General features: G+C 50.2%; 1 protein-coding gene and 1 long non-coding RNA gene across 10 annotated transcripts in view; one reads left to right on the top strand and one right to left on the bottom strand.

Moving 5' to 3' along the window:
• Positions 1-1,296: 1,296 nt before the first annotated feature.
• Positions 1,297-9,876, bottom strand: LOC116454022. 3 transcript variants are annotated; one of them, XR_004243989.1, is made up of 2 exons: positions 9,793-9,876; positions 1,297-7,208 (listed from the first exon to the last, which is right to left on the bottom strand). It is a non-coding gene; the product is annotated as an uncharacterized LOC116454022 (long non-coding RNA). The 3 variants fall into 3 exon arrangements; XR_004243991.1 differs by lacking the exon at positions 9,793-9,876 and adding an exon at positions 9,498-9,625; XR_004243990.1 differs by lacking the exon at positions 9,793-9,876 and adding an exon at positions 9,224-9,343.
• Positions 9,154-10,468, top strand: part of CUX1 (cut like homeobox 1) — a 270,225-nt gene continuing 268,910 nt past the window's right edge. For 6 of the 7 annotated variants that reach the window (XM_032130112.1, XM_032130116.1, XM_032130110.1 and 3 more), the window contains exon 1: positions 9,154-9,307. In XM_032130112.1, the coding sequence (XP_031986003.1) occupies positions 9,245-9,307 (63 nt within the window). In that variant the 5' untranslated portion in view covers positions 9,154-9,244. The remainder of the gene's footprint in view (positions 9,308-10,468) is intronic. The other variant, XM_032130115.1, reaches the window with a different exon arrangement.

Raw genomic sequence — 10,468 nt, 5'->3', positions numbered from 1 at the left:
GTAAATTTCAGCTACAAAATTTGTTGCATAGTTAGACACACACACACACACACAAAGAAGGGGGAAAAAAAGGAAAAAGATCTTGCTTGCATCTACAACTTTCTTAATCTGGCATGCAAATTTAGCTTTCAGGCCTGGTTTGCCTCTCATTTAGGAGTGAACCCGAGTGGCTCAATCGATTTCGCTGCCGTCATGTAGGATAATGCTGTAGGATAACGGTGAGCCTGGCATGAAAAGCTCCTTTCGTGCCCCTGAGCTACCACGGGGGGTTTGTGCCCTACCTCTGCTGCTGGGCTGCAGGTGGAGGGAAGGAGGCAAGGAGGGAAGGGGTTGTGGTGGGATGTTTCCCTGAGCAGGGGCTGGGAACGGGTACCTGAGGACGCTGACAAGCACCACAGACCGAAATGGGAATCACTCCCCTCATGTTTCAGTCCTTAACAGCCCCCAAATTAAAAGATGGAAAAAGTGACTGGAAATGCATCATCCACATGTATGAAACACTGCTCAGGAGGGGCTGGGATTGGGGCCTCCACACACCATACAGCTGGTTCTAGTTTTCAGACAAGATTTACTAAACACATGTAAACCGTGCGTATCTGTTTGAATACTTTTTGTGCAAATAACTTCCTCTGTGGTCAAGCTGTTCCTCTCAGATCCAGGCTACAGATTTGTGCTTTACACTCACCACTTTTTTACCCTTGGATTTCCACCAGTATCAGTTCACACTCAGAATATGAAACTGTGAAGGAGGGAGCTGAGCTTGGCAGCAAGAGGCAGGAGCATTTACAGCACAAAACACTGAGCAAAACTCTTGGTAAAGGGCAGGAATCATCCCTGGCTTTGCTCCATCCGAGCCAGTGGGGCAGATCCTGAGCAGCTGTAAACAGCCACACGACTCCACGTTCCACAGGAGCTGCAAGCATTTATATCACTTGGCCCAACAGCCTCTTGCAGAGATGCAACATTTCACCAGCTCTGGTGGGGTTCCTCCTGATTTATACCCCCCGAGCGAGCAAACAGAGCCAGGGTCTTTCTTCACCAATTAAAAGTGCCCCACAATTATATCTGCCAAGTGTCATGAGATCCAACTCTAAACACAAAGCAACAGCTGAAACTGGATATGAAGAAGCAGGAGGGCAGAGTTTTATGATCAATGTTTTATTGGAATCATATAAAAAAGAAAAGCATTTCACATATTTCATGGAGGTATTTTATGTGCAAATTTAATATGAATCCTCTTCTTGTTAAACCCTTACGTGATCTATGTACTTCAGTATATAAAACACACTATAGGACAACTATGAACAAGTTTATTAAAACAGCTTGGGCTCCTGTTGACATCACCAACCGCACAAGTGCTTGCTCAGGGTTGTTGTGATCTTATCAGTCTCTCCTTATATTTCAGGTTACCTACTTGCTCGTTTTCCCTATATGTCTTTCATTGTTACAAGAATTCAACTCCTGGGCAGATCTCACAGATAAATCTGCTTGTCTGTTTGGGGAATATGGCTCTAGTTCTAATTTTGCAGACTTCGTTCAGGCAATACTCCCTCTGACTGCAGGGATTTTTGCCTGAGTAATCCTTTCAGAATTGGACTCTCCATGATTTTCATTTACTCAACAGCTTGGCATTACATCTGTAAAATATTAGCCCAGTAATGTAAAATATCAAATTAGATTTATGCATTAATCTAACCTATATATGAAGCTTGATAGTCAGTTCTGTTACACTGCATTATTGCAATTCCAGGCATTCTGTGTCATTTCACATTTATTCTGATGATGCAAGAGAACCAAGGAGTGAGACTGATAGATCAAATTTGGTAGCCCGTGCATGTGAAAGTCTGAAACTTCGAACAAAATTTAAAACCAATTCCCACCTTCAGATAAACCAGGTAAATGCTTTCCTATCAATTACAAATGAAGAAGAGCACACGCAAAAAGCTAATCTGAAATAATCAACAGAATAATAAGCTACTAAAAAGGAAAAACCGGGTCAAAATAAATAGCCAAACTGCAAAATATTCTCCAAAAATCCTTGAAAAGGACAAATAAGCAATTGTTTCTTTTCTGTGTGACAGTTGCAGTCTGAAAAGCAAAAAAATTACTCCTTCATACATGTTCATAAACCACATTTATAAATACTTCACACAACTAAATTATATTTGTTTTCTCCAGGTTGGCTGCCCTTGAACATTTTTCTCCTTCTTGCAGTTTTAAATTTTTCATATAATCCCTTCATGAAAGCAGGTCTTATGCCCACAGCCCTGCTTCAGCAGCCAGCCCCACACAGCAGCCACTTAAGAACATGTTAAACTAAAGTTTTGTGTGTGCTTTGGTACTTTTAAAAACCGGATTCTTGGAGACAACCCACCAACACGTTATTCTTACATCTTAAAGCCATTTACTTCTCTTTATGGATGCTTTCAATTTGTTTTACTCTTGTTGGGCCGAATCCAGCTTGTTATTTACAGAAAGAACACAACAAGATTAATTGGATGTGGTCTGCACTAGCCTACACCCCTGGAAATTCATAGTGATCCCATCAATTCCATATAATTTCTTTGGATTCATAGCAGGTTACAGCCTCAATCCAGGATAATGCCAAGCAGATGCAGACAAGGGCCAGCACATAAATGTAGAGAATCATGGCCAGAATAAATTGGATCTCTTTATTCCAAAGAAGAAGGTAATGTTTAGATACAAAATATTACATCGATTTTTTGCCCCCCCCTCGTTTGGTAATCTGTCACCATCTGGACACCAAATAGGAAATGATGCAACACCGGGGGGAAAAAACCCAATTTATTTCATAGATGTTACTAAAGAAAGACTGGATTGATGTGCTACCCCAAGCACTTTGGCTCACTCGTGTGTCACAACAGGCACAGGTATGCTCTCTTCAAACAGGAGGTTCTCCACACCAAAATGTTTCCTGTGGGACACAGCATCAGTTTTGCCAGTGTATGGCAGCTGCAGTGAACTCAGGGCTTCCTCTAAGGGCGTCTATTTTCTCCCTCTCTGCATTAATCTAGAATTAGATTCGCATGCAACCACCCCAAACACAGTTGTGTTTGCAGAAAATCACAGTTGTGCTCAGTCACAGTCTTCGTGTTTCTAAGAAAAGATGTGCTTCCCAAAATGAAACCTCACCCTCATTATTGAAGGACAAACCACCTCAGACACCCCAAACACCACAGATCACAATACAGGTGCCTGTGGGGGTCCCACTGAGGGGTGCGATCACCAAGGAGAGGACAACGGGACCAGAAAGCCCAGCTGGAGGAAAGGAGCAGAGGGATGTCCCCTTCTTCCGTCCCACGTGAAATGTTTGTGATTGAAAGTGAAAGAAAAACCTTTCTTCTCTTTCCTTTGCCAAGGCAGCTCAGCTCTGCACTCACCACTTCTGTGGAAGGGAAGGGGAACTGGAGGTGAGGGAGCAGCTCTGAGCTGCTTTATTTATACATTTCCTCCTTCTCCTCCCTGCTGTTTCCCTGTCCTGCAACCCTTGAGGCGCAGTGCCCGACAGCCACCATGAGATTTTGATCTCCCAGTGACCACTGGTGCTGTACAGAATGGAGAAACTGAGGGAGGATCCAGGGAGTTGTTTCATGTCACAAAAAGCCCTGTGCCAGCAGCCTGTTCCCAGCCACAGTCACTAAACCAGCTCTCCTGCCACTGGGAGAGCAGCACAGACAAATAGAGTAAGCCCAGGTGAGGTTCAGAACACAAAAAGGCATTTAAACTAATAATGCAGGCTTCAGCTCCTTATTCTAAAGTAATATGTACAACACTGGACCTGAAGATTCAGCGGAAACTGGAAGAAATACCTGGGTGGGACAGAGTTAGTGGAGGGGAAAGCAAAGCCAAAATGGGCCTGAGCAGGGAGGGAGGTGGGAAGAGCAAGAAGCTGAAGTGAGGAAGTGGCTGCATGAAGTGGGTGAGGGTTCATTACAGGAATAGCAGGAGGTAAATACCACCAGAAAAAAAGGATGTGCAAAACCCAAACCCCAAACCTCTAAGAAAAACCAATAGAAGGTAAAAAACGTGAAAGTTTTCAAGTGAGAAAAAAGGTGGGGATTTTTCCTGGGAACATAACCTACTAACCTGTCTTCTGATCCCTTTAAAGGACAGAAAAGATAAATTCCCAAATCAAGACCAGCCTAAGTTAGAGAGAAGAGTGCTGGATGGAGCGTGAGGCCAGAGAAGGACTCGATGTGCCTCCCATCCAACAAAATCCTGTCTATGATACCATCCTGTGCATGGGATATAGGATGAGAAGCCAAGCACTGTTCTGACAAATTAAAACTGGTGTCAACCACACCCTGAGAGAAATTCAGTATCAAACTTACTCACTCCAGCTCCAGGGAGTGCATAACCCAATCAGTCCTTTCCTCCTCTAATTCCTTCTGCTGTTCCAGATGTTGGCCAGAACAAGACCATGCATCTGGATGGAACGTTCAGTGAGAAGAGCAGCTATTTGACAGAAATGTTGTTGTGGGAGCTCTTTTGGGGTCTTCAGTAACTCCTGCTGCACATGGCAGAGACACCACTGCAGTGTCATCCCATGTTTGTGTTGGTGTGGGTTAATCCACAAATCCTCAAGGAAGATCTGTTGTGGGTTGTGCTGGATCCTCATAAACACCTTCAGAGTTATACAGCAAGTAACCACACCACGCAAATTTACTTTGCTTTGAATTGTGGCTGTTTTCCCTGCCCTCTGTGAGAATTGCTTTCTTCTCTTCCACCTACCAGAGTGCATCTGTGGCTGTGCAGTGCTCACACGACAACAGAAATCATAGGATTTTGTGCTTGGATCATGTGTGCTGCCTTCTACATGATTTCTGCTAAAACTTTCCCAATTTACCAAAGAAGGTGGGAATTGCCACATTGGTTGAGAAAACAAGGGTCCATCCAGCTGAGTGATCACAGCTGGACACCCAGGTGACCGTGTGCAGGCATTGGGGATACTTCTCCCTGCTGTTCTCCCTGTTTCCAACCATTTTCTGCTCAGGGGCTTTCCTGAGCTTCTGCATGTCACAGCGTCCACATCCCTGGCAAAAACCTCAGGCAATTTATGTGCTGCAAAACCCCTGGCTACTACCAGAGATATAAATCAAGCCGAATTAGAGTCATTGACAATAATTGGGGGGAAAAAAATCTGCTATTTGGAAGACATATATGAGTTTTGATCTTAATTTGGACTAAATCTCCCAGGAACATAAATTATCTGTTTGGCTGTCTCTGTTCCCTGCCATCCCTACGGAATCTTGCTGTGCACAGAGCAGTAACGGACAGACAGCACAGCTTGCTTTGCTCTCAAACCCAGTTTAAGGTGAACAGAGGGGCACTTCCACAGTGGAGAGGGATGGGATTTTGGAATGAGGAGCTCCTTTCCAGCGGGCACAGGCACGTGGAGCCAGACAGCCAGGGACAACAATCAGCTGAAGAAAATGCAAAGATGAGAGCCATGAAGTGAGGAGGGAAGGGGCCGGACAAGGAGCAGACGGGGTCCAGAGAGGAGGAGGAACAGTTCTGTACAGAGGGGTACAGTTCTGGAGGGACTCTTTTAGGGGAACTGATAGAAATTCAGGAGTCAGTTTACATGAAAATGAGAAGAAAAAACCACAAGAATCCTTGGAGAAGAGACCCAAAAGTTACAGGTGCTGGGAGAAGCAGCACCTCATCTTTCAGCATCCTGGCCAAGAAAATCAGCCAGGTTCATTAAGGCAAAGAAAAACCTAAGTCCAGTGGTCAAAACTAGACTCATCATCCAAAATCTCCTCGTGAATGCACACTGATGCCCAGGGGAGCAGCCATGCTAAGGAACTGCTCCCAGACAGTTTGGGACCTTTGGAATAAAGGTCCATTTTCTTCAGTATTCCAGATGATGACATGAAGCATAACAAGAGCAATTGCCTGTGATGGCCCAAAGTGCAAATATGTTCATTAAAGAGCTGTATCAGTGAGATTTTATGACATTAATAAGTAACAAATTTTAATGTGATTTTCACCCAATTCCTAAAAAGAAATTTGTACAACATACTTACAAATATTTTGGATGTATCAAGCATTACTAGTTACTGCCATCATTTTAGATTTAAACTTCAAATCCACTGTGCTTCCTTTTTCAGTACTCTATTAGAGCCTGTTGAAAGAAGTTAGCATTTACACAGATCAAATCTAACTTTAGAAAAACCTTCCTCAAATGAACAGATAAGAATGATTCTTCAAAACATAATAACCAAAGAAAATTTTATTCTAACCATCTTCTTGCCAGGGTGCACCCAATTTTTCAAGCTCCCTCTCCCATCATACACAGGTACATTTCAGCAGGAACACAAAGCACATTATCGCTTGCTCCAAGCAGCTCTGTAGCCTGCAGGATCTTTGCAGAATCCAGCCTGAAGAAATGCAGCACTTTGAGAAAACAGAGCTGTCAAGCAAGATTTCCTTGGGCTTGCTGCCACACAAAATGGCAAACGAGGGACTTGATCCTGCATGGAAGACAATAGGAATTATAGGTGCTCAGTGTTTGTCTTCCGGCAGAGTTAAGGTTTCTCAGTAATTCCCCAAATCAGCCGTACTGCTTTATACTTATCCAAAATTACATAGCTAAAAGCTTTGGTATGTAGCCACAGAGCTTTTATTTCAAATTGGCAATAATGTAACTTCTGCAAAAAAAAAGACTACAATAATGTTAAAAATATCATAAAATGTTATTTATATCAGGATACATTTGTTACCCCATATGACAATCACTCATATTTCTTGACAGATATAAACCTCCGCTTAACACATTAGTATCATAAATATTACCAGATATAACACTGTAATTTAATACCTACCAAATGTATTTTAAAATATTACTCAATTTAAAACTTTGGATTTTAACCAGATGTGTTTCCAGAAAATGATTCAGGTCAGATGCTTTCTTCTTTTCCCTTTTCTGTGCGCGCGCGTTCAAAGTGGAGCGTTCCTATGTGATTTATTGTGCCATGACTGTGTGCTCCGAACCTAAAACAGCACCACGATACTTCATCCTTGAGGCTTACACACCTGCAGTCCAAACTAACAAGAGAAAACATCTACATGGCACGGCAGGAGCCTTTGAAATGTCTTTTTGCAGTTGCCTGGACACAGAACAGACTGGTAGAACAGGGAGGCAGCGGAGAAAGGGTGAAGACAGGAACTCCAGCCTCTTTCATCTAGAAAGGGGGGACCATGGAGAGATTAGAGGAAAGGATTTTGATTAGATCACTGGAATGTGAAATGATGCTTCCCAGGATTAAAATCCTATTTTAGAGCTACCAAACCGGTTACGGCGTTAGTCAGAATTTGGAGGCTCATGCAGCTCCATCCCTGCTCCATCCCTGGCTGTTGCTCCAAGCACCCCGCACCCTTCCCCAGAGCTGGGGGGACCCCAGCCAGGCACCCCAAACTTCTCCAGCATCATCCCAGCAAGGAGCTGCCCTCCCTCAAACCACAGCACATGTGGGGGAGAAGGAGTTTCCTTCTCCAAGGGCATCCCTGGGTCCAGCCCCACAGCAGTCGTGTGACGGCTCTTGGATTTCGGTTTCATTGGGCCCCCAGTTTAGATCACCGTGTAGAGATCTGACATTTTCATAACCAAATGCCATTAGTTTTTTTCCCAGTACAGCCAACCAACAATCTGAAGGTCTGCAGTCGTCGGGCTGATCATTACGTGGAACCCATTAACATAAAACCCGCCATCGCAATTAGTATCTTTGTAAGCAGCCGCCTCAGCAAAAAGTGGAAATGGAGGCTGAAATGATGGTGCTCTTCCAAAGGAGGCCGGCAGCAGATTGGGAAATAATCTGTGGCAATTGCTCTGCCGCCGTCTCTGCCGTAACTTCTCCAAAGACAGGCAGAGCCATTTCCAAGCAGTCAGCCCACGGACTTGAGCGAGCACTAAATTCACTCAGTGATCAAATACAATTTGAGAAAAAATCTACAATCACTCACTTGGGGGGGAAGAGATATTTTCCTTTTACAGATGAAGTGCAAAACAGCAAAAGTAGCTGTATTTGGAAAAATACCGTGCAGCTTACTGATTCCAGAAAGGACAGGTACAGACTGTAGGTTTGCCCATTTCCCAGTAAAAACAGGGTATGCTTTCGAAGGGGGCAAGGTATCTGCAGCCTGTTTGTGTACACTGGTTTGTTTTGTTAGGAGACGAGCTTGCTAAAATGTTCTGTGCTTTTCAGGAAGGGAACAAGGAAAATGTTCGTATTTATAGCAACATTAATTGTTTAGAACAAAATAAGTTATTTCATCCTTTTAATCTCCGTTTCTATGGATATCCTGCGCGGGGTTGGGATCTGATTTTCCAACCTCCGTGCGATCCGTCCCCCCTGGGCAGCGGCCGGCGACACCGGCCCTGGCAGGGAGCGCCTGTCCCCGCTAAAGAAATCCCGTTCCAAGCGCTCCCGGACCGCCCCGGACACCGGGAACCCGCTGCCCCCGATGCACTTTTTCATTGTTGTTTCCCCTAAACTCTCTGCACTTGGCTAATTTTAGCCCCGCGGCTCCCCGAGCGGGCTCCCCCCCCGCCGCCGCTTCGGGCACCATTTGCCGGGCGATGCGCTGCCGTGAACCCGCACCGCGCCCGCGGGGGCTCCGCACCCTCCCGCACCGCGCGGCCGTCCCCGCACCGCCCCGCATCCTCCCGGCCCGGCATGCCCGCACTGCCCGGCCCCGCACTGCCCGGCTGGCCCCGTATCCCCCCCCCCCCCCCCGCAGCGCCCGGCCGTGTCCGCATCCCCCCGGCCCCGTATCCCCCCGCACCGCACCGCTGTCCCCGCGTTCCCCCGCCCCGCGCGGCTGTCCCCGCATCCCCCCGCACGGCGCGGCCGCGCTCTGCGCGCTTTTCTCCGCATCCCCCGCGCCGCCGGCGCCGCCCCCGCGTGTCCCGGGTCCCCCCCTGGCGCGGGTCCCCGCGGGCGCGGGGCGGGGGGTGCGGGGTCGCCGTGAGCGCGCGGGCGCGGCGCCCCTTCCCCCCCCCCCCCGCGAGCGCGCGGGCTGAGTCCGTGTTCCGGGCGGGCTCCAGGCCGGGATTTGGGCGCTCCCTGCCCGCCTCCCTCCCCCTTGCCCCCCCGCCCCTCCTCCCCCCTCCCGCCGGCTCCCTCCCTCTCTCCCTCCCTCCCTCCCCCTCCCTCCCGGCTCCTGAACTCCAGCCCCTCTCTCTCTATCAGCCGCTCACTCTGTCTCAATATGTCTCAAGATGGCGGCCAATGTGGGATCGATGTTTCAATATTGGAAGCGCTTTGATTTACAGCAGCTGCAGGTCAGGCTCCCCCGCTCGCCGCACCGGCCGGGCCGCGCCGCCGGACCCCCCCCTCCCTCCCTTCTCCGCCTTCCCTCGGGCCCGGCCTCCCCCTCCTCCTCCCGCTGCCGGCCCGCGCCGCCTAAAGGGAACCCCCCGCTCCGCCCGGCCGCGGCGCTCCGCTCCCTCCGCCCCCCCCGCCATCGATCACCGGCCCCATCGGAAATTGATCCTCTTTGTTCAATTCATCGATCAGCCCAAGATGGCGCCGGAGCCGCCGCTGCCGGGGCCGCCGCCGCTTCGCCCGCTCCGTCCCGGGCTGCTCTTTCCCCGCTCCGCGCTCCCCCCCGGCGGCGGGGCCGTGCGGGGCGGCGGGCGCGGCGGGACTCCCGGCGGCCGCCGCTCATCCCCCGCCCGCCTCCTGCCTCTCCCTCCCCGCCGCTTGCCCCCTTCCCGCCGCCGCGTCCCCGCCGCTTTTCCTCCGCCGGGAGCCGGGGAAAGTTTACCGAGTGCTGGGACTTTGTGTGGGGGCGCCGGGCGGGCTGGCGGTGCAGGCGCGGAGCGGCGGGGGCTGGGGGCGCTGTGGTGCCGGCCGGGCGGGCGGGCGCTCCCCGCCGCCGCCGCCGCGGGGTGCCGGCCCTCGCTCCGCTCCGCTCCGCCGGGCGCGGGGCTCCGGCCGCCGCCCTGCGACCGCCGCGGGCACCGCGCCGGGCCGCGAGGGGAGGGGACGCGGGGGGATCCGCCGGGAGGGAGGGAGCGAGGGAGCGGCGGAGGGTCCCGCGGGGTGGGAAGGGGCGAGCGCCCGGTGCGCGGAGAGGGGGGCTCGGGAGGGCAGCGGCAGCGCCGAGTGCGGGGAGGGGCGCGGGGGCATCCCGGCCGGCGGGGGCATCGCGGCGCATCTCCCCGCGGCGACGGGAGGGCACGTTACATAATTCACGGGCTCTCCAGCCTCTCCTGCTGTCCAGGATCTGACAGATGAGCGGAATATTGATGCTTTACTGTGCTGGCTCGGGAGAGCCCAGAAGTGCCGTTTCCTGCGAAGGAAAGTCCTCGCAGACCGGCCTCCCTCCCCCTGCCCCGGGGGAGCGTCCCTGGGGGAATTGCGGCCCCACGTTTTAATTGAGTTGCCGGGGTACAGATAAGGCCGGGGCGGGCGGGGGGGTTGTCAGACGCTGTATCGGT

Source organism: Corvus moneduloides, chromosome 20, assembly GCF_009650955.1.
Source record: "Corvus moneduloides isolate bCorMon1 chromosome 20, bCorMon1.pri, whole genome shotgun sequence".
Classification (NCBI taxonomy): domain Eukaryota; kingdom Metazoa; phylum Chordata; class Aves; order Passeriformes; family Corvidae; genus Corvus; species Corvus moneduloides.
This window is presented reverse-complemented; position numbering and strand designations above follow the sequence as displayed.